Raw genomic sequence first — 27,734 nt, 5'->3', positions numbered from 1 at the left:
ATTGAGGCACTTTAATTTAATTTGGTTACATTACGAAAATGGCCTATTCTTTTGTAAGCATGTGCTGAGCTTGGGGAGGTAACATATACTCCGATGTATTTGCAGGTATTTGAGTTTTAATTCATTTTTCAGAAAAATTGCAATCAGCAACATTTATCATGATAACTACAGAGGCTCTTCTGATTAATGATGAAGCGTTGAAATTGATTCTGTTCATCCTAACAACGTTTACCACATAATATCACCCATTTTTGTGTATTTTCGTGTACTTTTTCTTCTTTATTGCGCCTTACAAACAATCTATATTATTATTATTATTATCATTATTATTATAGGAACCATGACATTCAGATGTCACTCTAACAAAATAACAAAATATACGATTTTTTTTGGATATAGCCTGCCGAGCTAATAGCACGTACATGTAGATACGGCATTTATTTCACATAAATTCACAATACTTGCCTTGATCATTTTCCAAAGTATGAACAAAAATTCTAAAAAACGTGTCTGAGAATTCTTCATACAGAATATTTGTATACCTCTTAACATTAATCATATCATAGACCTACTACAAAATGGACACTGATCGGTACCATAATATATCCATGCACCTGACTCTGTCAAAAGTATCATAATTACATTCCAAACATGCTTCCAAGCTTTGATCTCATCACGACCGCCGCCAGTAAAAAGTACATGTACATAATGCTGTATAAGATTTTCCACAATTTAACTCCAGATTATATGCAGAATAATCTCTTTTACAAAGAAACCAATTATGCCCTGAGAAATGTCGATAACCTAGTCTTGCCCAAACCTAAAACTAATTATTGTAAACGAACATTCTTTTATCGCGGATCTTAATTGTATAATGAATTACCGATTAACTTACGTAGACCAGGAAGCTGTAATGCGTAGACCGAACACACTCAATCTATTTCGGCACGGCCTAAATGAATGGATACTAGATTTTGATGTATAAACTTTTGGTGTAAACGGGGAGGGAGAGGGGGAGGGATGGTAACAGTCGTATTCATAATGTGTTATAGAGGGTTTGGGAGTGGGTTGTAGATAGTGCGTTTGTAATGTTATATTTTCGTAATATTTTGTGTTTTATTTCTATGTTTGATTATTTCTGGACCTCTAGGAAGAAAAGAGCAATTTTGATAATGGCTCTGAATAGAGATTTCCAGCCATTCTTTAATTCTTGATTTGTATTATATTTGTAAATTGTATTCTTGTATGTATTTGAATTTTTATACGGAAAATAAGACCAACCAACCAACCAAGTCAGCCATACAAAACCAAAACTGTGCCTTGAAGAATCTACAAAATACCTGCGCAAAAGAAACTGAACCGCTTAATATCACGGAAATGCATGTGCAGTTGTGGAGTACATATGAATATTGACGTATATGAAATTTCAAAAGGAAATTAAAAGTAGTTTACAAGAGAAACCTGCAAAATTGGCTGTAACACAATGATTTTAAACTTCATTTTAAAACTTATCCTATCCATTTCAAAGGAGTAGAAGGTAATAGGACAGTAGAGAATATGTATTTTTCAAAGTTTGGCATATCCATATGTATGTCCACCAGTGTCCACTTCTTTAATAATCAATCTTATATCACACAAATTGTCATAATTACATGGTCTCAAGTCACGATACTTTTCCTGAAACTTCACCCTGGGCCCTGGCCCAGCGAAATAATCTGAAGAAATGTAAAAGGTTCTTTTGTCTGTGATGATGCGTGATAACATTGTCGCGTCGAATGAATGTCCTCATTAACATACGCATTATCAGGTGACGGTGGTCATGATGTGACCAAAGAAAGACTCTCATTATTAGTCCAGCTGTAATAGGGGCCATGATCATATGAAATCATAATTAATTTTACCTTACCCTAATTATTCCGGGGTTAAAAAAAACAGGGATAAAACTGAATCAGCGCTAAACTCTAAAAAGACCCTATACGGCCACCGCAACTTAAACTCTGATACAACAAAATCTCCTACAAATTATCATTATTTCGCTCACCCTTAAAGGTGAAATTCAAAGAAAATCACAAATATGTCAACTAATGTATCACCAGGAAGCTGTAATGAATGGAGATCCCGTCCAAGAGGCCCCTTTGAAGTCATCCGTGGCACCGCGCGTCTTTTGTTTCCCCTACCGTAATCCCCTTAATCCCCCTCCAAAACCTTACAGCTCCCTAGTAGCACTAAGTCCTCCCTTTCCACACACAGCCCAGCCCAGCGAGCACGGCGGCTTTTGCTTTGCCGGCCCGTACTTTGGGTGAATAGTGGTGCTAACTTGACAACTTCTAGCCCTAAATCAATAAATGCGCAAACATATAACACAATTTCATTTAGTTCTTTAGGAAGATAAACCTTTGGACTACCTTCCTAGCTAGTACAAATTTCGGAAATTTTCGGAAAATGTCAATAATTAGATGAGAAAATCATGATTATGAAAATCTTTCATTCGCTCTAACTCATGATTTCCTTGGTCGATTTCGCTGGTTAAAATGGCCATGTCTTCAGTAGAGCTATCCGAGAACGGAAAACGCATTTGATGACTAATAGAAAGTTGCATTGGTCATAATGTTGTGAATTCTGCATTTTATATGTTATAGCTAAATACATCTTTCATGAACATGACTTAATTTGTCGGTGCCACGCATGGCTTCAAAGCCCGATGCTTGCATATTTTTGCAAACGAGTGAATAGAGAACTTAGGGAAGCAGATGGCGTTGCGTAACATTTCGTACTATTTGGAATGCCAGAGAGGGACTGTGCATTGATATGGACAGCTGTAGATGGAAATGATGGCTGGAGAGGGTTACATTTCTTTTTGTTAAGCCAGGTTAATCTTGAATAATTTTCCCTCGGAAAATTCTTTCGAGACGGTATCTCCATTCATTACAGCTTCCTGGTATCACTAGAAACTGGTAAGCTAACAGATGGCCATCGTACAAGTTTGAGGTCAGGTACATATCGGGTGATTTATAAAAATAAAAATACAACCACATCCATAGCAGCTGGGATATACGAGAGATTCGCCAGAAAAATAACGATGTTTTAATGACGTCACAACAGGGACCAATACTGCCCAAGCAGACGACATCCCATAAAGAATGAACATAATTGCAAAGCTATTATTTGTCAAATTATAATGAGTTTAGTGTATATAAATGTAATGGCATGTCAAACCGATCAAAAGGGGACATGAGCCGATTCTGATAACTAAAATCTTTTGCTTGTAAATACACGGGATAGGGGTTAATTAACAATCAAAGAAACCAGACTTTCAAATTGAAAAGCCCCGGATTGATATTAAGGACGGCATTTGTTCCCTCTTGAAACGCCGAACATACCGCGGTGTGTACGTGCAGCTGAATATACAATGGCGTCTTATTTTGTTTACAAGCGACAGATTCCTTTATTTTTGTATCGCTGCATTTGTCATCAAAATAAAACCATGCGCGGGGTTTAGAGTGAGGCAATAGATTATACATTTAGCCTGACGGTAGTGAAGTAAGAGAAAGAACTCAAGAGAAGATGAAAACACAGGCACTGAAAATGTGTGAGATGTCATGGGACATCGTCTGCTTGTGCAAATAATGTCCCTACTGTGATCTCACACATCTCAGCAGCGTTCGGAGAGCTATTCAGGTGCTATGCCGGGGCTGTATTTAAGCGTTTTGTAATTTATAATAATCATTACTTCGAATGTTTCCAAGCATTGAATTTTGATAACCTTGTCGAATCAAAGTTTCACCTTTGCAATAATGAAAATAAAGCTAGATTTAAAAACAATGAATATCTACTTTAAAAACTTCATTAAAAAAACTTGCCAGTGTGCGGACCTTGGACAACTAGAATGTCTCCTACTATACACCGCACCCTTATTCCGTATCCTCTCTTTTCTTATTCAAATGTAACACCTTCGACGTAATGGAATGGAATAATTCCGTCACGCATACCAGATAACATTATTAGTGTTCCCACTTATTGCCGTATAAACACCATTTGCCAGCTATACGATGTAACGCTGGCAAATACATTTCATCACCATCAGAGGAAAAGTAACAGGTAGATTTTTCACAAACTGCATGTCAGTGAAGCAACTCTGAAGAACTAATTTTCAGCAATTTATCCTGATGTATGTTATGTTTATTTGATTGATAGATATGAAAGCTCTCCTAGTTGTTCTCCTAGCGACCGCTGCAGCTTCGCAACTGATTGCGCCAATGATAACAGTTGATGAACACATTCCCGGGCGTTATATCGTCAAACTCAAGGTAAGAAAATGTTTTTTTAAATTTCATAACGATTTTTATAGACGATATTTTGTTATTTTCTACCATGGCCATCTCTTACTCAGCGTTTGATTTTCCTGGTTCACCTCTTTTTCTGTATGTCTTGTTTGAGCATTCATCCCTCTCATCTTGACATTATTTTTCTTATTAAACATTTCACCCCTAATTCAATGCAAATTTATGAAGGAAATGGGGGGGGGGGATCCTGCGACCATTTTACAATTAAACCACGAGCAATTCTTGCTGCTGGATGCGGAGGGGCACCCCAGGGAGACGTAACAATAATGCTTTGCGGTGGGTGTTGTTGCCAGTTTATTTACAATTCTATCATAAGAATGAAAGTGACAGATGGCAAAGAATTCAGACAAATATATGATTAAACATCAAGCTATTCAAAGAAATATGAGTTTTCAATTGTGGAAGTATAATATTTAATTAAGGTTCTGTCTAATTTTTTTTAAGCTATCATTTAATTTGGACTAATTAAGTTTTTAGTCCCAAAGAACCAAGTCAGTTATGTTGCACACAAAATATTTGATAGAGTCCAACTAAAAGCAACATTATACTTCATACCCTGTCAACTCTGTCAGTGGCTTTGTGAGATTTTGTTCGCCATAAAACGGCATAATACGGATCGAAAAACACTTTTCAAAGAATGTGTGATGTCCTGAAAACAATAGTGAATTAATGTAATTTCCAAAACTAAATCGGTGAACGTTTTCTAAAGTTTTTAAAAAATGTTACGTCTAATGTAAGCTCAACATGTCATGCACAGAGACAAAATAACGTAGAGTGGATAAAATTATTTGAAAAGAGTAAAAAATATGTTCTTTTTAGTTGAAACAATATTCATGAAACGACATCTTGCATATGTACAGGAAGGACGGAAGTTGGATGATGTCGCTTTCAACCTTGATGGCGCCAAAATTTTATGCACATACAAAAATGTGTTCAGTGGATTCGCCGCCGATCTCAGCGATCGTCTGGTTGAACGAGTGAGTATATCCTCTTTATTATTGTATGATGTACTAGTATTAGCTTTTATTTATTTATTTTTTTAACTGACGGTCCGATGGTTTTACGGCCTTTGCGAAGACGCACGAGCGCCGTTCGAATCTGACATTAACTTTTTGCAGTATCATATCGTGCTTTCTAAAGAACTCTTATACAAATAGTGAAGGGCCATGAGTGCAATATGGTACAAGATTTTGCACGAGGTAAAAGATAAGAGACGCTCTATCCAACGAGAGAAGCCGAGTTGAATAGAGCGTCTCATCTGTCACCGAATGCATGAACAACTAGATGGAATTCGACTGCGCGCAGTCGAAAATGATGCCTCCGTCATAGAGCAATTTTACAAACCAAAACAGAAGACATTTTTCGGATTCAAGTTCAATTGTAATCCATTGACAGGTTCTCAGAATATCGTGATTACAAGCAATTTCTCATATACATATATGACCCTTTGATCTTTGACCTCATGACCCTAAAATCTACTCAGTTCATTGGCTCTGCAAGATGTCCTGAGTTAAATAGTAATCCATCTGTTAGTTCTAATGAGAATGCGTTCACAAGCTATTTTTGCATACATAATGAGCCCATGATCTTTGACCTTTGACCTTACGAACCAAGAATTTACTCAGTTCATTGGCTCTGCAAGTAACATACATGACCTAATTTTGGCAGGAATCCATCAATCGGTTCTTGAGATAACGCGATCACAAGCTGTTATTGCATACATAATGTGTGCTGTGGCCTTTGACCTTTGACCTCATGACCACTAAATCTAATCAGTTCATCGGCTCTGCAAGTAACATACATGACCTAAGTTTGGCAGCATTCCATCAATCGGTTCTTGAGATAATGCGATCACAAGCTGTTTATGCTACATAATGAGCCCTGTGACCTTTGACCTTTAACCTCATGACCCCAAAATCTAATCAGTTCATTGGCTCTGCAAGATACATACATGACCAAAGTTTGGCAGGAATCCATCAATCGGTTCTTCAGATAACGCGATCACAAGAGCGGGACGTACGTACGTACAGACGTACGTACGGACGGACGGACAACCCGAAAACATAATGCCTCCGGCTACTTCGTAACGGAGGCATAAAAACCATTCACTATTTGTTTTATACGACACCTCGGACGGAAATTTAGTTTTCCAAGGGCCTTGTCGAAATCTCAACGAGTTTTTTCGTTTTTTATCGATGAAATTACCGATAGTGCTAGTAAACAAGTTGTTCACTCGCACTTTAAAATGGCGCCTATGTCAATAATGATGTGATCGCGCAGCGCAGGCAGTGACGCAACAATGCATGCGTATCCGAAAACATTGACGACGCAATGTTTACTCGCAAATTAAAATGGCGCCTGGAGAATGATGCTGTTTAACATTACTTTTAGCGCATGTCATGTGATTAAGAATTGACCAATAAGGTTGCAAGAATCTTAGTAGGTGTTGTATAACATCGTTTATCAGTGTTAGCATGAAGTTCAACATAACGCTTTGCAATATCTATATAATATCTTTATAATACGGCCTTTACAAAGACGCACGAGGGCCACTCGAATCTTACATTCACTGTTTGCAGTATCATATCGTGCTTTCTAAAGAACTCTAAACGTTTATCACTGTTAGAATGAAGCCCAACCTAAAGCTTTTCAATATCTTCATCCTTTTTTGTATATAATGACGACTCAAATTTTCTTCATAAAGTTAGCTTTTGTTTTCCTCCGGATTCCTAAAAAACTCATATTCAAATCGCACAAATGACATCATTTCTCATTAAAACAAAATGTAAGTCATTTTTATTATTAAGTCTTATTTAGCCCAAGTAGTCTCGTGAGTCATTGATACATACTGTAAACGAGAGCTCTGGATAAAACACATACATCATTTCAAGAGAGGGTCATGCATAATTGTCAATTTTCAGCTCCGTAAATCTGATGCCGTTGAATACATCCAAGAAGACGGAATGGCATACGCCAGCGCAGTCTCATCATGGGGGCTCGATCGCATCGACCAGATCAATCTCCCACTCGATGATACCTACACCCCGGTGCTCGGAGACGGTGAGGGGGTAAGCGTGTACGTCCTCGATACCGGAATCAATCTCAACCATCAGGACTGGGTAGGACGATCTTCATATGGCATAGATACACACGGAGGAACTGTGAGTCAAAGACACTTTCTTGTTCTTGTTTTCCTATTTAACTACGTTATGTCCAGAAGAGATATATGCCTTTGATTGATAATGAGAGTGATTCTTAGTCTCAATCTGTATCCTGTAAGATTAATAACTAACAAGTTTAGCATGTTTATGCTGAGTATTGATTAAGAAATGTGTTTTTCGTCATCCTTACTTTTTTGTTCTAAACATTTTAAACGGAATTGCCAATAACCTTTAAGAATAAGTGATCCATAATTTTTTAGCTTATCCTTTTGCATTGTCTAGTAATTAAAATAAACTGAACAAACTTATTTTTAATTACAACGTACATTCAGGGGATTTTATATCTTTCTCATTTTTTTATAGTTCATTTCCAATGTCTGACACCCCTCTCTCTCATCTTCTCACCCTGTCCCCCTTTGGCTCCATCTCTCTCACAAACACTCTCAAACACATTTTCACTAGTGTTTGTCCCCTCCCCCCTCTCTCTCTCTCTCTCTCTCCCTATCCCTTTCTCCTCCCTCCCATCTCCTCCTCCTCCGTCTCTATCTCACCCTCTCCTCTCTGTCTCTCCTCTTTCTCTCTCCTCTCTCTCTCTCTCTCTTTCTCCTCTCTCTCTTTCTCCTCTCTCTCTCCCCCCCTCTCTCTCTCTCTCTCTCGCACCCTCTTCCCTCCCTCGTCTTCCAATTCTATCATTTCCCTCCCCTCTCTCTCTTTCTCTCTCTCTCTCTCTCTCTCTCTCTCTCGACCCCCTTTCTTTCTCCTCTACACCCTCTACCACGTTAGGGTGAGGATTGCAATGGCCACGGATCTCACTGCGCAGGTACAATCGGTGGAACTCAGTACGGTGTCGCTAAGGCGGCAAAACTCATCGGAGTTCGTGTACTCTCATGTGCAGGATCAGGCGCTTATTCCCAGATAATTGAAGGTATGCAGACCGAAAAGGTTCTGATCTGAAGTATATACAAAATCTGAAAAGATATGACAAAGTTAGAACATTACAAGCATATACTGAAGAATATGTCTATGGAAAAGGAGCCGGGGGTGCATTTCACATTTTAGACATTTCCATTGTAAATAAAACCGTAACTGAATTGTAATCAAGGTAGCAAATGTAAAAGTAGAATAAACGTTAACGCAGTGCACGCTCTTCTCCTTTCATTAAGACACCACAATTGTCAAGGATTGTAGTATGATTTAAAACTTGATTCATATAATATCAATGTTCAGATATATAAAAATATCAACTTTCTTCAATGAGGAATATCAGTTCGATACAGATTTCAAAGCATTTTAACCAACATAAGTATTTCCCGGTTACCCCCTTTCTAACCATCGGCAGCAATTCTCGTCAAATCATTTTAGTATTGAACAAAGTATCATTGGACTAGGAATACAACAATACTTGTTGTTCTTCTTTTTGCCTCGTATGATGTGTTTATTCAATATTCAAACAATAACATAATTTTACTTACAAGTTAGCAAAACAATGAAAAATCAATAATACACATAATGTTTGTTCAGATATAACTAAGCAAATTCGCAGGAACTTTCAAATGTTCATTTCTCTCTTAAATAAATAAATAAATGAATTACAAATCCCTATTATCATACCCATACTTATTACGAAAAAATAATCGATTTATAAATAGACCAACAAATAATCGTCATTATCAAATCGATTTCGGTTTGTGAATTCATTTTGAGTAAGAAAACGATGTCTCTATCTCTACTTTAAATATTCAAAGAAGGTTTCGTTTGCCTTACATGAAATAAAAGCATAAAGAACATCTTCAGTTTCTTTGCATTTTAAACAAAGGTCATCTCATAGAAGACTTCACAGATTTTTACGAACTGCATAGTAGCATATTTTTAAAAAGCTTGAAATTAAATTCACGTAAACAAAATTCTTTAATCCCTATCAAATGGTACCCTATGCTTCATCATTTATCCAAAATTTTGGAATTGATTTTTGTTGTTTACTTCGTCTAGTTTTAATTCGAATATATAATTCATTTACTGAAACAAAAGTACCATTTTAAAGATATCCTTTAAATATATAACACTACTTTTATACCAGTCTTCATAAAAAAAATATTTTCATTTCAAAAACAATATTTTGATTATACAATAAAATCTTTTCGTCAATATATTTCTGAGCCCGACATTCAACGGATGTGTGACTTTTTATGAGGTACCATGCATGTAATATTTCAATGTAAAAATGTGGCACATTTCTAAGTTTTGAAAGATATAATGCATCATCAGTATAATTGAAATTCAGCAGTAGACGGAGCCCTCCCAAACAGTTAAACCAATATTGACTCATATCTTTCCAAATTCATTTTGTATTATTTAAAAACATCCCAAGCCAATTCAGCCTAAAACTGAATAATTGCCTTTTAACATCGATCATTCTTATTCCTCCTTCACAATAATCCTAGGTAACAATACATCGTTTCACCTTTTCAATTTTACTTTTCCAAAGAAATTTAAATATCAAGCTATTACGTTTTATCAAAAAGTAGACGGTATTGTATCAACAATCATTAAATGTATAACTTGACTAATTGCAATTTGATTTAATTATAGTCAATCTACCAATGGAAGTCAGGTATCTTTTCCTCCAGTTATCCAGCAGTTTTTGATTTGTTTCTCATTTATTTTACCAATTGATCTTTAAAGCACATTGTAGATCAGGTGTGATATTTTACTGGCTCATCTATCCAATGTAAGCCAAAATAAGATAACGACCATTGTCGACAGGATGTTCCAATCCAAACCAAGACGAGTCTTTTCTCTATTTAACTTCGTTCCTGCAACTTCCCCAAAACACTCTAATTCGTTTAAAATATTTTCAAAAGAATTTATATCAGATACATAAAATAAAGTGTTCAGATCAATACCTTTATCATTAATATCCAGACCTTTAAGTTCATTATTTTCTCTCACTTTATTTGCAATTAATTATGCGGCAAGTACAAACAAAAAGGCCGAGAGGGGACACCCTTGGCGTATTCCTCTCAGAATACTAAAAGTTTCAGATATCCAACCATGTACAATTTCAGAACTTGCAATATTAGTGTATAAAATTGTCACCCACTTCTGGAAAACGCGCCTTGTCATGTTTTTGATAATATCTTTTGTAAGTCTTATATTGCAGGCCGACAGACGACCTCTTTTGTAACCCGTCTCGTCTGGTTTTTATGAATAATTTTTCCAATTACTTTTTGAGGACGGTTCGCAAGCACTATCTCAATGATTTTGTAATCACATTTCAGCAATGTGATCGGTCTCCAATACCTCAGCTCTCTGTGATTTCCTTTCTTGTATATCAATGTGATTATTCCTTACCTTTGAGTATTGGATGATTTTCTCATTAGCATAACACTCGTTAAGAGCGTCAACTAAAATATCACAGATCTCATTCCAAAACACCTGATAGAATTCCTCGGTTATTCCGTCAGAGCCTGGAGTTTTGTTTTTATTCACCGCGAATACAGCTTGTTTAAATTCTCTGTGTGTAAATAAACCTGCACATATCTTATTTTCAAGGATATGACAATCATTATAATACTATCAAAAATGGCACAGATTACCATTTTTGTCTTTTAAATTTCTTGATACCCACCAATTTTATTATCCGTGATTTACACCATATGAAATGTTCTTTCTAGTTTAGACTAATGATTTTTATATGATAGAGATATTTTGTAATATATTGAACAGGTTGTGATTGGGTAGCTGGGAACGCCACCCTGCCTGCTGTAGCTTCCATGTCGCTTGGTGGTGGTGCTAACCAAGCAACCGATGATGCCATCCAGCGAATGATTGATGCTGGTATCACTGTGGTTGTAGCAGCGGGGAATAGTAACACGGATGCCTGCAACACCTCACCAGCTCGATCTGAACCTGTTAGTAAATCACTTAACTCTATTGGTTGTTGTATGTGCGTCCAATCATAATACTAAATAAAGAGAAGAGAGAGAAAGGAGAAAAAAAAATGCAGATGGGTAAGGGGAACGTTACATCCCCTCCAAACACCATTTCTTACATCGAGTAATACCGACGCCCCCTCCCCAACCCGCCTCCTCATGCTACGTCCTCACAGTACTGTTGCTGCTGCATCAGGTTTTTGCTCTATTATAAAGCAAAAACACCCTCCTCTATCATAACAACAGAATGAGATCATAGGTTAGGTTGTGAAAGTAATGTTTAGCTCATACTTGTAATGAGCTACGACTGATTGTAAATATGAGCTCACGTTTGTTATTTTTGCACCATTTACATCTAGGCAATCACTGTCGCAGCATCAGATATTACAGACACTAGGGCTTCCTTCTCTAACTACGGTACCTGTTGTGATATCTTTGCACCTGGCGTGGATATTACATCAGCTTGGTATGGCGAACCAGATGCTACTAACACCATCAGTGGTACCTCTATGGCTTGCCCACATGTAGCAGGTATGTTTCTCTCACCACCAGTGGTACCTCTAAGGCTTACCCACATGTAGCAGGTATGTTTATCTCACCATCATTGGTACCTCTATGGCTTGCCCACATGTAGCAGGTATGTTTATCTCACCATCAGTGGTACCTCTAAGGCTTGCCCACATGTAGCAGGTAGGTTTCTCTCACCACCAGTGGTACCTCTATGGCTTGTCCACATGTTGCATGTAGGTTTCTCTCGCCACCAGTGGTACCTCTATGGCTTGTCCACACGTAGCAGGTAGGTTTATCTCACCACCAGTGGTAGCCATTTGGCTTGCTCCCATGTAGCAGGTCATGATGTTTCTCTCACCATCAGGGGTACCTCTATGACTTGTCCACATTTAGCAGGTAGGTTTTCCTTACCATCAGTGGTACCTCTATGGCTTACTGCCATGTAGCAGGTCATGATGTTTCGCTCTATAAATTGACCACATTTTAAGAAAGTAGATTTTCCTCACCACCAGTGGAACCTATTATGTATGCACAGACTTGCAGAAGAACAACATTGGCTGAAGCAAGTAATCCGTGTTTTAAAATAAATTAAAATTAAATTTAATTTAATTAAATGAAACCTCTATGGCTTGCCCACATGTAGCAGGTAGGTTTCTCGAGCAATCAGTGGTACACCTGAAAAGGATACGTTTCAAAGGGTTACTCTAAACTCCATTCATAAGGTATTTCTTGTGGCGCCTTTTCATTCCTCGATTCATGATATTAAAATTACATTTCCCCTCATAGTGACATCACCTGCATAATATACTAAATAAGTGAATGGTGTCGAATCTGTTTTCCAACAAACTTTCAGTCAAAAATTCTTCATCATCTTTTAGTGGTCTGTCAAGTGGCACGTGTATTGACAGGTTCAGTAATTTTTACAATTTTTTTCCTTCTTTTTAAGAGATGGGATCTTCAGCCAATCACTTTATTTCTCTGTAAATTATTACCCCGCATTTTCTAATGATACCATCCAATACTAATAAAATGGGAATAATGTAACAACAGAACACACAAAAAGAGATTCATCACATATAATCCATGATTTTTAATCATGAGGTTCATCAATTAAGGTGAGTAAAAAAAAAAAAAAACACCTTGAAATAGGCGGTATACTGTTTGTAGGGTGTCGTTATCAATAATTTTGCATTGCCGTTGTTTAGATTTGAAATAATATTTGTAAATCTTATTTACTACCTAGTAAATCACGTCAATTGATCGCCTTATTTGTATATTATATGTTTATCACATTGCATGAAGGTGCTGCGGCGGTCATACTTGCTAACGATCCCGGTCTCACCCCAAGTGAAGTGAAAGAAGCCCTTCAACTTAAATCTATCGGTGATGCTGTACAAGATCCACAGTACGGATCACCCAACCTACTACTCTACATAGGGGAAGGATCAGGAGGTGGATTCATTCCTACACCACCACCGCCACCACCAGGTAACTAGGTTTTAACATAAAGACGTAGAACATGCCCCTCCACCTGGACCAATTAATTGCCCCCCCCCCCCCCCACAAAAAATACATCATACAGCATTGATCTAATTTTTATTGTTTGTTTTGATCCCGAATCGATTACGATTTGTTTTACATACATTTTGTGATGTTATATTCATGTTTTTAACAACGGAGATATGGAAATAAATAAGTTCAAATTCAAAATTAATTCATGTTCATACTTAATAACAACTTCATTGGTTCAAACATTCCATTCATGCATCAATTGCATAATACAGTTGCGCCAGGAGGTTGCACTGTTGTTGAGCTCTGTGATTTTGTTGAATTTTTCTTGATAGTTTTAGGAATAGTGTTCTGAATTCATCAGCAGTCTTTTAAGTATCACTCCATGATCCAGCTAGATCATTTTTGTGATGGATTGAGATGTTTGGAACACCTACAGTTTTGATTTATGTTTTCTTCATGTTCCTGTATGAGCCCATGGTCAACCATTACAGTGCTTGATACACATAGTATTCATGTCCATGACTATTATGTTCTCTACTATTGTTAGATCAGAACATGAATAGACAGCCATGGCTAGCATCGGCATGGTGACTATTGTTGTTAGTCTCTTGATCCTATTAGCTACTATTGTGACAATGCCTACAATCACCTACACCAGAGAAGACCTTTTGTCTTTTCAACCCAAGTGTGCTGATCTCAGGATACCACTGAATACCTATCACATATTACAGGACTATGGCATATGTTCAGTGAACCCAACTCATCGTGGACATCGTGTACATCATTCTTCATGTCGTGGTTCTGAATTTAGAAACTTAATATCAGTAGTACCTACTAAACTCTCGGCAAAGATGTGTACATTGAACGCTAGATCACTAAGGAATAAGACTATAGGAATAAGATATCGTTGAATTTGTACTTGATAATGATTTTGGATGACGATGATGTTATTTTGGGAAACTGTATACCTGAGGGATATACTTTTAATCATAAGGATCGACAAGGAAAAGGAGGAGGTGGTGTCGGACTGTTGTTCAAATCTTCACTGTCGGTCAAGTCAGAAGCTGTACAACATTTCAAGTCATTTGAAGCTTATCAAGCTCGAGTTTCATGCCAATCCCGTTCACTTATTATCCTTGTCATTTATCGCCCAGATATAGTGGAAGAGCAAGGGCAGCGAATACCTTATAGTCTTCCTTGAACAGTTTGCTACCCTACTTGACTCATTTGTTCTTGATCCCTCCGAAGTTGTCCTGACAGGGGACTTCAATGTATGGGTCGACGATTTCAATGACGTACGGGCAAGGCAGTTTATGAACATAATTTCATCCTACGGAATGAAGCAGCTTGTACGAGAAGGGACTCATCTACATGGCCATACACTTGATTTGCTTATTACTCGGGATTCAGCCACTCTTGTTTCTAATGTATCTGTTATCCTAGGAGTATCTGATCACCACGCTGTCCAGTGTAACCTTGATTTAAGAAAGCCGTCCCCTTCTCGCAGGACTGTCACAACTCGCCCTCTACGATCAATGAACAGAGAACAATTCCGATCTGGAGTCCATGAATGTTTGTCAGAAATTGACATTGAGGATCGCAGCATCTCATCGTCTGTCGAAAGATATGATCGATCTCTCACAAGTCTTCTTGATAAGCTAGCACCTAAAAAGACTAGAAGTGTTATCATCAAACCTTCGAGTCCATGGATTACTGAGAAAATCCATGCTGCTAAGTGCCTTAGAAGACGCCTTGAGCGCAAGTGGAGGAGTACTAGAAGTGAAGAAGACCGCAAATCTTATGTGACACAGCGTCAGGTTTTTTCCCAAGAAATGAAAAGGCAAAAACTGAATACTATTCAGAGTGTGTTGCAGAATGCGAAGGAATCCAAAGACGTCTCTTCACTGTTGTAGACGCTCTGCTGCACCGAAAGAAGGAAACTGTTCTTCCGGATGCTTCTTCTGACCAGATACTGGCTTATAACTTTTGTCATTATTTCTTCAACAATGTCACCAAGATCCGTGATGACATTGATGCCGAGCTTTCGTCAGGACAGTGTGTACAGCATTGTGAGTTATCATCTGTTCCAGTTTTGACTGATTTCGCTAAAACTTCTATTAGTGAGATCAAGAGGGTTGTCATGAATTCTCCAACATCATCATGTGAGTTAGATCCAATTCCTACTGCTCTTCTAAAAGAATGCATTGACGACTTTGCACCATATATTACAGACTTTGTTAATAAGTCTCTTCGATGTGCAAGCTTTCCAGCCTCAATGCAACAGGCTCTCGTGAAGCCTCTCTTGAAAAAAACCGAATCTTGACAGGCAAGACTTTGCAAGTTATCGACCTGTGGCAAATCTAAGCTTCCTATCGAAGGTTATCGAACGCATAGTATCCGCTCGTCTTCAGTCCTTCTTGAATGACAATAACCTTCAAGACAACTTCCAATCAGCCTACAGAGAAAAACACAGTGTTGAGACTGCCCTCTTACGAGTGCAAAATGATATCCTCACCGAAATGGATAGTGGAAAAGTAACTGGGCTAATTCTGCTCGATCTGAGTAGTGCATTTGACACGGTTGACCATGTTATACTCCTAGAGAGACTTCAGTCTATGGGCATTGGTGGACAGGCTCACCAGTGGTTAACATCTTATCTCTCAAACAGATCGCAGAGGGTTTGTGTACGCAGTGCTGTCTCTAAGACAGTTCATCTTGACTTCTCTGTGCCCCAGGGATCGGTACTTGGGCCACAACTCTTCAACATTTACACTCTTCCCCTTCATGATATCATCAACAGGCATAATCTCAAGCACCATATGTATGCTGATGACACGCAGATATACTTTTCGTGTTCTCCCACACAAGGGGAAGTTGATGCCTGGATTGCTCGTGTTGAAGCCTGTATAAGTGACATTAGGAATTGGATGAAGGAGAATTACTTGAAGCTCAATGACGACAAATCTCAGTTTGTTATGCTGGGTTCCAAGCAGCAACTCGCCAAGTCGGTAACCCCCAATCTGAATATTGGTTCGTCATCAATTACTCCAGTGAAGAAAGTTCGAAATCTTGGAGTTATTTTTGACTCCAATATGACCATGGAGTCGCAAGTATCATCAAGTGTTAAACTTGCGATCCACAGTCTCCGCAATCTTCGTGCTATTCGCAAGTATCTCACCACAAAGGCGGCTGAGCAGCTTGTGCAAGCATTTGTTACATCCCGCATCGATTGTTGTAACTCTTTACTCTATGGCATCACTATGTCTCAAGTAAAGAGGCTCCAGCTTGTTCAGAATGCTGCTGCCCGTCTAGTGACATATACACGCAAGTTCGCCCACATCACTCCAGTCCTTAAATCCCTGCATTGGCTTCCTGTTGAACATCGTCTCACCTACAAAATCCTTCTGATCACATACCGTGCCTTGAAGTTCTCCTCGCCACAGTACATCTCTTCTCTACTCAACTTTCGCAAGCCTGGTCGTTCTGGTCTGCGTTCTGCCAATACATCAACTCTGATCATCCCTAAGACAAGACGATCATGGGGAGATCGAGCATTTGCCTCAGCAGCTCCCCGATTGTGGAACAGTCTCCCTAACACACTTAAGGACTGTAAATCAGTAGATAGTTTCAAGGCCAGCCTGAAAACTTATCTAATGGCCAACTTTGACTAATATCATCTTCTTCTTTTTTATAACCATGTGTAATGTAATGTAAACAAAATTATATCTAAGTATATTATGTAGCTCATTGTAAGCGCCTTGAGCACCCTCTGGGTGGATATGTTGCGCGTAACAAATGTCTGAATTATTATTATTACTTATACTTCTCAAAAACTCCCTTTGATAGTCAATCTTACAAGTTGTAATCTTGTTACACTGAATATTTCATAGTTTCATAAGTTAAGAGATATTTTAATGTTGGGGAAGGAAGGCTTCTGTTATGCCTTTTATGAATCATAACCACTGAATCTCTTTTCAATTTGTAACCTCTCTTTTCGATTGCTCATTTAAAACTCAACATTTCGTCTGTTTTCTTCTTATTCTTGAATTTCCTTCTCACCCACCTCTCTCTCTCTCTCTCTCTCTCCCTTTTTATGTTTCCCACGTTCTCTCCTGTTTCTCTCTCCTTGTTCAACAACCTGTTCCTCTCACTTTTCTGCGAGGACTTCCTCTTTAAATATTAATAGTGATAAAACAATCCCAACATTTTTTCTCTCACTCTTCTTCTTCTCTCTATTATTATCATTATTATTATTATAATTATTATTATTATTATTATTATTATTATTATTATTATTATTATTATTATTATTATTATTATCATTATTATTATTATTATCATTATTATTGTTATTGTTTAAGTATTATTATTATCGTCATTATCATTATCATTATCATTATCATTATAATCGTTATTATTATTATCATGTTCATCATCATCATCATAATTCTTATTATTACACTCCACACAGGCTGTGGTGGGCTATTCGACTCACCGTCGGGAACGTTCACCAGTCCATATTACCCAGGTAGCTACGATAACAGTATGAACTGCGAGTACCTTATTTCGACCACGGATGAAAAGCAAGTAGTGTACGTGACCTTTGAATTCTTCGATCTCGAGTCCCAGAGCACCTGTAACTACGATTCGCTCACGGTACTTTTTTCTTTTGAGTTTCTCTCTTTATACTCGATATTCTTTTTTTCTTCTAAAAAGTCAGCTTTCACAACTTCCTTCTCAGTTTTTCGTTCGTTCGTTTGTTTTTGTTTTGATTTGTTTTGTTTATGTATTGTTTGAGAATAAAACAAATATTCATAGCCTTTTGGAGTAAAAGCGGGTGGTTTCCATTTTTATAATTTATATAATGACGAGTATCGTGACTGCCATAACACATTCAAATGAGTATGAGACATTGCGCAAAGATGAGTATAAACTGCGTAGTTGGGAGCTTTTGTTAAAAGTACCTGAAATTGTTAAATCCCGACAGAGACTCAAGGGAATCTGAGTCTTAAGGTCTTCGTTTCTCCCGAATGGCCGTGCAAAAATGTGTAAAAATGCAACAAATTCCCCCCCCCCCAAAAAAAAAAATAAATAAATAAATAAAATAAAATAAAAAATAACAACACTTTATTTTTCATTAAAAGAACAGCTCATCTTTGAATTATATACAATAGAGGCCTAGTATCACAGGGTTATTTGAACCAACCAAGAAAAGGAAATATAACCGTACAAGAAGTAAACAGGTTAGGAATCAATGTATAGATGTGTATATATATATATATATATATCCTCTAAAAATTTAATTTGTCCTCAAATACGTCATTTTTGAGCGATGCGCACCCCCCCCCCCCCTCGTAACGCAAACCAAGGACCCGTTTTACCCCTCCTTACGGCAAGAAGTGGATACACCACTGCCTCGTATAAATTTAGTTCCTGGTACTGGGAAATAGATAGTTTTGTGCACAGCATATAAATCAAGTTCTTTGTTGTTTATTTGCAGGTATATGATGGAACAAGCACGAGCGATCCTGTGTTGGCGGTTTTGTGTGGTAACACCATTCCTGAAAGCTTGATGAGCAGTGGCAGGAGCTTGTTCCTCGTCTTCAAAAGTGATAGCAGTGTTACTAAGAATGGCTTTTCTGCATCCTACCAAGCTTTGGAGTACGCAGGTGGGTAAAATCAAGGAGGTATCACAGAAAGAATTGAAATCATCTGACACCAGTGAAAGAATGTTGCAATTGAATGACTACAATACCTTGGTTCTTCGGAGGTTCAAAGCCGACAGTGTAGGCAGAGGCGATTGATAGATATTCTATACTTTATTTTATGATGCACAGTTAATTTGATGAATCAATCAGCACAAAAAGGAAACATACAGTCCTATAATCAATTATGGGCATATTAAAATTTCCAAGCCTCGACATTGAGAACTTTTTGAGATATAGCGTAGAAAGTAGATTATTTTATTGGCAGTTTCCAATATATTCCTACCATTGTGTCTCATACATTTTTGATATGAAATTTATTTATCAAATGACACCCTTAAACCTTTTTTTTTCCAAAATGCCCGGTCCAGATGTTTTCCTTTCAAATCTCGTATATTTTATGCCAAACACACTGTTCACGGAATGATTTTGACAATGATTTATTCCTAATAGATCTAGATAATAGTATACGTTCTCAGATTGTATTGAATAATAATTTGCAAATGTTTTTTTTTGCGTAACTGCTAAAACATGTGTATGCTACTATGCTTAACCCTAATAAGACCGGGCTATTTGAGGTCTTAGTATGGCCGGGGGGGGCATTATGGCCCCCTTAAGATCTCGGCCGCGAAGCGGCCGATCGTCGCGAAAATTTTCATGCATGTCAAGTGAAGTATATAGAATAATATGATAATTTCAATTTTTTGAAAAATTCACTCATTTGCATATTTATGGTAATTTATGCAAATAAAGTCATAAAACTCACATTTTTACCCATAAATCATATATCATTCATAATTAGGCATTCACTACATATATTCATTAGACCATTCTGAACAATAATACAACAACAAAATTTGGAAGAGCCAGCTTATTCCTTATGTTATCCCTTGTTTTGATAATTTCTTATGTATTTCATTGTTTTTTTAACTTATGTATTTCATTGTTTTTGTTGTTTTATTTCATTTCTTACTACAATTCAACTATTTTGACACCCAAAACAACCACCTAAACTTTAAACAAGACCCAATAACCCATGTTTGATCTGTTTCTAGGAAAAATGACTTTTCTATATGTTTTGTACACAAATCACGAAAATGAGCGATTTTCGGGCTGACATGCAAAGACAAAAGGTCACGTGACCTTGTAACCGTAGGTCCGATTTTCAAAAAAATTCTTTTAAAAGTTGCGCAAGACTCGAAAGAAAAAAGTCAGCGAGTGGCGGGGCGCCATCCATATGCGTTCTCGAGCAATCAGAAAAATCGTGTGGGGGGGGGGGCATAATGGCCCCCCGGCCTTATTAGGGTTAACAAATAGGGGACATACGTCCCTAAGTCATAACTGACAGTAATGAGGATTAATCCCTCACAAATGGGCACTAATATAGCACATCGACACGGCTTTGATCCTTGGGCCTTACAGTTACGAGGCCATTGCATTGCCACTGAATCATGTCTGTACGCAGCGGTAGGGGGCAGCCCCAATGAATACAAAAAGAAAGGAAAATGCAATAAATTATCAATAATTCATTGCATTTCCCCCGGTTCCCAACAGGAAAAATTCCTCTGTACGGCAATGCATCATGGTTCAAGGCATGGCCACACAGAGGGTTTTTATTATATTTCCCTAAGACCGTCACTCCATTTGAGCTTGAGCCTTCCTTTGTTATGTGTTCCTTTAAAGGTACATGTACCTTGAATGATAATTTTTCAAGGATGTCTCCTGATCTTCTGCTTACGTGACCAAACTATTGTAGCTCGTACTTTATAAATCCTGGTAGCAAGTGGTGGTTGATCTCCGATGGTGGACAGTATGTGTTCATTGGTGATGTGATCTCTCCATGATATCCCACGTAGCTTCCTCCAACACCACATTTCAAAGGCTGATATTGCTCCCCTGTCTGCCTTTCCTGATGCCCATGTCTCGCAGCCATGGAGTTCCTACTTGGAAAACCAATGCCTTCATTACACGGATCTTAGAGGCCAGGATGAATTTCCTGTCCTTCAAGATATTTTACAGTTTTGAGGCCGATGTTTTAGCCATGGCCAGTCGTCTCTTGATATCTACCGAGCTTCAACCCTCCTTAACAATCATTAGCCCGAGAACATTAAACTTGTCCACTTGATCAACTACTTCTCCATGAACCACCATGCTCTGTTGTAGTTCAAATTCCACCAAACATGATATAGGTCTTTTTGACATTGAGGCAGAGTCCAAATTGTTCACTTGCATCCGTCACTCTTTTTAAGAAGTTCTAGTAGTTATTCTGATGTTCTTGTTATAAGTGATGTCAGTGGCGTGATGTGCAAAAACGTTTGGGGTGCGGGCAGCAAAAAAGAATCTGCATCACTTCCGCTGATACATGTTACACGCAGGCCCCGCGGAACGTTTTTTAAAGTAGGGGTGGGGAGCTAAAGTATTTACGGTCAGGTAGAGCAAAGCGAGCAAAGCCAGCGAAGCAAGTGGAGCGTAAATGGTCGTGGGGTCCAGGGGCAACACCACAACGGGGGCAAGGAGGAGCCCCCTGAAGCCCTGGGGTTTTAGGCATTCAATTACGGTCAGATGAGCATATTTTGATATCTTACTTGTGACACTGCAGGTCACTAATTGGCGTGGGGTCCAGGGGCAGAGCCCCCGGAAGCTCAGGGGTTTTACCCATTTAACCATTTAATTACGGTCAGATGAGCATATTTTGATACCTCATTTCACCTCAGGTCACTATTAATTAATTTCTTTCTTTCTATTTCTCTTTAACATACTATATCAGAAAAGTGAGAGGGGCTCGAGTCCCCTGAGCCCCGCGGACCCTGACATGGAAGCTTCCAAATACGCATATTTTTTGCCAACTGTAAATTTGGGAACTCGTCATTTTCCAGCATACGCATACAAAATTATAACTTACGAACAAGTGAGAAAAGATTCCTGAAAATCATGTCATTTCAGCACTATTTGTAAATCACTGGTATCGAATAAGAAAAATAATATTTGAATTTCTTTTGGGGAGTCAACTCCCCCCCCCCCACACCCCCATCAGTACGCCAGTGAGTGTTTTATCGTCGGCGTATTAGGTTGATAATAGGGATTTTTCGCAAGCTCAACGCGGACGGAGAATCGGCGGTTCGTGTGCAAAATCGAAAAGTTACTATTATAAGAGCTGGGTGACCACTGAGGTACTGAAATCCAGAACGGATTTTGGCCAAATCTACGGGCGTTCTCAATAACGCCACAAGTGAATCAAGTGCCTCGATACAGACAGAATCCAACCTGCGTACATTAGTTGTTGCCACACTTAATAAATGCAGTTTGCATTCCGAATATTGAAATACTATTATTCTTATCAGGAAAATGAAATAATTTGTATTGAGGAACTTTGATTACATTACGAAAATGGCCTATTCCCTTCCACGAAATACAGTACAAACGGGAATATGCGACTAGCATAACTTATCTCGAACAAGCCACAAAACGGCTTTTTATCATATTTCAACAATTGGTCATCAAGTTATATCCATATTCATGTTGTTATAGTTAATTAGTCTTATTAAAGCGACTGGATGCGTTGAATAATATGTGCTGGAAAGCCCATCTCGCTTTTAATCTTCCATAGGCGTTATGTTGTACACGGTCAAAAGCTTTGGCATACTTAATGAAGCTATTCAAGAAAGGAGGTCGTTGGAATTCTCTGCTTTTCTCCGTCAAATTTCTGAGATTGCCGATTTGGTTTCTTGTCCCTCTTCCTTTTCTGAACCCTGCTTGTTCGGGTGATCATTACTATTCTAGGTGGTTTCTACTTCTTTCAGCAATTAAGTGAAGAAGAATCTTACTGGCATGCGGAATAAGAGAAATAGTGCGGGTGTTGGCACATTTATGTGAAACACCTTTCTTCGGGAGTGGGAGAAAAATAGCTCTCTTCCAGACTTGTGGACATATTCTCTGTCTCCATATTTTGTTACTCAGCTTATGCATGACCTTTACACCCTCCTCTCCACTTTCTTGAAAAGCTTCGCAGGGATGTTTCTATACTAGGTGCTTCCCCAGGTCTCAAATTATGTATTGCTTTCTTCACTCCATTTTTAAGATGTCAGGTTCAAGCATGGGCTCGTCCTCGACGCTCACTCCTTCATGAGTACTATATAAACTTCTTCAGTTTCTTTTGCAGTATACGGTTTTTCACAACATTCCTTCCACCTTGCCATTATATCTTCATCCTCTTTTAAAATGTTCCCATTTTCATCCTTCAAGACATTTAGATGGGTGTAAGTTTCCTGGTCAATGACTTGATGTTTTTAAACACGGCTCTATAGTAGTGTTGGCTTCGCTCTCTTTTCAATGTTAGTGACAAGATACTACAGTTGATCGACACCATGTATGCGCGAGTCTGCAGAATGATGAGGTGTTCAGAAATAGGCAAAAGCACAATGTGGTTATTACCGGTCAAGATGAGGTTCCTGTTGAAGTGATACCAGGCAGTGATGTCATGCCAAGGAAATATCTGTCCACAACATATGAAGAAGCAGGCAACATCATAGTACATCAAGCGATTCGAATTGCTGCTAATGAGAAGAGGTATTAGGGTCCTGGTGGATGACACAGGCGTGTACGTATTACTTTTACATCATTATCTACATGACGGACTTATGACGCCAATGACCATGGAGTCGCCCATCAAAGAACGAACTGTTTTTGATATTCCTGCCACTGTAGACAAGTTAGGAGATATCATTCCATCGATGTTGGCAGGACATGCTTTGACGGGATGCGACTCTGTTGGGGCATACTTTGGCATTGGATAGGGTACAATGCTGAAAATGTAGAGCAGAAGATTCGACTCCCTTTGGACTCAGTTGGCAATGTTGATGCAGCATGGTCTATGTCCTCACGCAATCTACTCAATTCTTTGCTTCATGTTATGAACAGTCAACAGCCAGCTCAGCGTCAGAGGGTAGTATCGACGTGTGGCTATCAAGAGTACGCTACGAAGACTAGGAGCTACAAATACCCCAAACCCTTCCCCACTACCTCAAACTACTGACGCGTTTGTAGAAAATGTTACTTATTATATTCCTTCTACTCTACGAACCCTCTGACATGCAAACAATTCTGACAAAAATATCTCAAACCACGAAGATATCTATGGTTTTCTTTGAGGGCGTCACCGTGCAACACCCTCTAACAGTGATTAACAATAAATTCTCCGAGCCATTTTTGAATTTTCCCAACCGTTTTTTCATGAAAAAAGACATGCTATTAAAAATCTGTCAACACTTAAATGTCTGGAATGGTATGTAGAGCCAATTAATTGCTTTGTGACGGTTTAAATTCACCTAAAATGTAATTAAATTGTAATGATATAGTTGGGAGAATTAAGGAATCGATCAGATCGGTTTTTCCCGATTTGTATCATTAATAATGGTCCGTTGTCTCTCAAATTTTCAGATTATCTTTAATTGTACATCTAGCATGGAAGTCACTACCTTAGCACCACTATCTCTCATCTGAACAATGTTACCAAGTCCCTTTAAGAGAGCTTATCTGCAAACATGTGTGTGGAAGCACGCCTTACAGTCACAACCTCACTTCGAACAAATTCGTTTTGGAAAAAACTGCAGAATTCAGTGTTATATAATACCCCCCTTCAGCATGGAATATTTTAGGGTTCCCAACACTTTGGAGGGCCTTTGCTAAACGAATTTTAAGATTTTGAAGCAAACTTATAAACGGATAAAGTCCTGCATACGTATTGGTAGTTCGTAATTTGTAAGTTCATACAAAGAATATATTACCTCAAAATACAAGTCGGGGTTTCTGAACGCTCTCACTGAAAACGGGCATTTATCACCATATGCCACCTTATATCTAAGGGACAGAGATCATGAAATTCAAGCGTGTTTCTTCGAGTATTCAATGACAAAATAAAAATGAATGTGCAGCACATCAGTGTATCCAGTGCATCTGACTCATGACATATGATAATTTCATGTTAGAAACTGGCATTTGGCCATCATTTTGAACTATGCAAGTTAACTTGTCTATAGAGGGCCCCATTCCGATATGCAAATTTAAATGCCATTTGTGGTCATACAACGTCGCGATTTTTATTTAGTGATGATCCTAGAAAAAATCTAACTATTTGACTGCCATTTAATGTAAACAAATCCTGTAAACACTTTTTATATCATTAATTTGGGTTCAAAAGTGTATTTGGGCGGCCATTTTGTGTGACGTCATATATCTCAAATTGCTCAATGCTGAATGTCAGCGATCGAATTCTTCAAATTGATGGTCTAAGGAACTATAATCCAAAACAATCAAAAACAACTATAGACCCTAAAACAAAATATATCGAGATGGCTGCCGGACTAAAAAAGTAGATCTGGAAAAACCCCATGTATTAAAATATCGATTTTCTTAACCTTTTTTTTTTTTTTCTCAATTTCTCTCACCCCCCCCCCAACTCTCTCTCTCTCTCTGTTTCTCTCTCCCACCTTTTCTCTCTCTCTTTTTTTTTCTCTCCCTCTCTCTCTGTCTATCTCTCTTTCCCCCCCCCCCCCCCCCCCCCCCCCTCTCGCTCTCTCTCTCTCTCTCTCTCTCACTCCAGATTGTGGTGGAACTTTCAGCTCCCCCATGGGTATATTGGTGTCCCCCAACTACCCTGATAACTATAACAACCATGCGGATTGCTCTTTCACCATCCAAGCACCGGCTGGGCAGACGGTCACGCTTACTATTAATGATCTCGATATCGAAGAGCACGCTTCATGCAGTGCAGATGCAGTAGAGGTATTCAATTCTTCCATCATTACCCAAAATGGCGATTAGGGCGGTGAAAATGATTCTTGTCTGGATTTTTCGAAGTTGTGGAAAAAGGAGTTCCTTGTTGTTTGGTATTAAAAAGCAGTTGGGTCATTTTCAATTTTATTTGTACATGCACACCGCTGACTCAGAACAATGTGAACTTGCATCGTATTAATAATGTGTGTTATAACATTGAAAGAAAGGAGGTGGGGACCGAAAACTAAGAATTGATTTCATCTGGCCTTACAATAACTGCATTGATGTTATAATGATACAATATTTATCATTACCAGACTTCGTTACTTCAAAACCGTAGAGCATTCGCATTAGGCTACCCCCCGTTCGTTGTTCTATACATATATCTATTTCATTCATCTATTATAGACCTATTGTTTTTACAATTCTTTTGTCTATGATTCATGCTGAGAAAAATATTTCAATTAATGTGAAAATGATCTTTTACATCGTTTTATTTATAAAAATACATATACACACATACTCGTAAATCTATTTTGGTGTCTGAAAATCAACCTTCATTTCTGCATAACAATACAATCCAAAGACGCTGAACTGATAACGATTGACAAACATTTAAAAATATTTTTCTTTATGATGGGACGATTAATAAGTCGTTTACAGAAGTGGTTTTTGACCTTTCACCTCAATGACGTTATTCTTACAGATACATGATGGTGACATGAATGGTCCTTATCTTGCTAAAGTGTGTGGCACTACGATCCCTGCACCCATCACATCTACCAAGAACTCCATGTTTGTAAGGTTCATCAGCGACAGTTCAGTGAACAGACGTGGATTCAAGGCGACATACAGCATTCCATAAGGATGCAACCTAGGATCAACCGGCTCTACATGTATCTACAGCCGTAATAATCAATTGGACTATAAGAATACTTACTATGATTTTAACGTACGTTAAACATAACTAACAATGACGAATGAAGAGAGTGAGATAACTATCCCTCTACCCACCCCCAGAAATTAAAATAATTATTACAATAATATTGATAACAATCAGTTCCTCCTGTTCGAAGTCCGAATAGGCCTATTCTATTTAAAAGGAAACACTCAGAGTGTTCTCAAAAGGTTTCTTTCAGTATAATTGTAAAGTCTTATAATTTCCCAGTTTAATATAAACTAGATTTTCCTTTTTCAATTATCTCACGTGTCGACGTAATACAGACAGTCGTATTAATTCCATTGCAAACTTATGACAAATGAAAAACTGTGTCAAGTAAATTCAAACTTACAATCCATTATGATAACAACGTCGGGTTTTTAGAAACGATTTAGCTCTATCTAAATAGTGCATTATTGCCATTGATAATTAACTATTACCCATTTGTATGCGTTTACTGCATTTCTTCGCTAATAGTATTACAACTTGAAATATCCCTCTTCAGATTTCTAATGAAACTGTTCATTTATAAATGTCATGATACACAAAAAATGATGTTACCAAGCCCGAGTGTATTATAACGCTTTAAAATGTATTCGTGCTGCATCACTAGGAGCCCCTAATCATGTTTGTATTGCATTGTAAGAGCTAAAAATAAAACATTAAATTTGTTGCTGATTCTGGAGATCCACCTCTCTCGATTAAAATATCAATTATTTAATGCTGACTTCTGTTTTTTTGGTGTACGTTTGTCTAAAGCAGAGACATATGTCACGACTCTCACATTTATTGAGATTAGTTACCAGCTTGAGTACCGTCGTAGACAAGATAAGGCCAAATTGATATCGTCATAGTCAATA

The 27,734-nt window shown here is 38.1% G+C and overlaps 1 protein-coding gene across 1 annotated transcript; it reads left to right on the top strand.

Annotated features, from left to right (window-relative positions):
• Positions 1-87: 87 nt before the first annotated feature.
• Positions 88-27,601, top strand: LOC586495 (extracellular serine proteinase). Its single transcript, XM_011676026.2, has 12 exons — positions 88-105; positions 4,195-4,307; positions 5,204-5,320; positions 7,265-7,504; positions 8,288-8,429; positions 11,231-11,415; positions 11,796-11,967; positions 13,249-13,434; positions 17,930-18,114; positions 18,959-19,127; positions 25,762-25,943; positions 26,641-27,601. The coding sequence occupies exons 2-12, from the start codon at positions 4,197-4,199 to the stop codon at positions 26,797-26,799; spliced, it is 1,848 nt and encodes a 615-aa protein (XP_011674328.1). The 5' UTR covers positions 88-105; positions 4,195-4,196; the 3' UTR covers positions 26,800-27,601.
• The last annotated feature ends 133 nt before the right edge of the window (positions 27,602-27,734 follow it).

This window comes from Strongylocentrotus purpuratus, unplaced genomic scaffold (genome assembly GCF_000002235.5).
Source record: "Strongylocentrotus purpuratus isolate Spur 01 unplaced genomic scaffold, Spur_5.0 spur5_scaffold_7, whole genome shotgun sequence".
In the NCBI taxonomy this organism is placed as follows: domain Eukaryota; kingdom Metazoa; phylum Echinodermata; class Echinoidea; order Camarodonta; family Strongylocentrotidae; genus Strongylocentrotus; species Strongylocentrotus purpuratus.
Note: the sequence above shows the minus strand (reverse complement) of the source record. Positions and strands in the feature narration are given on the sequence as shown.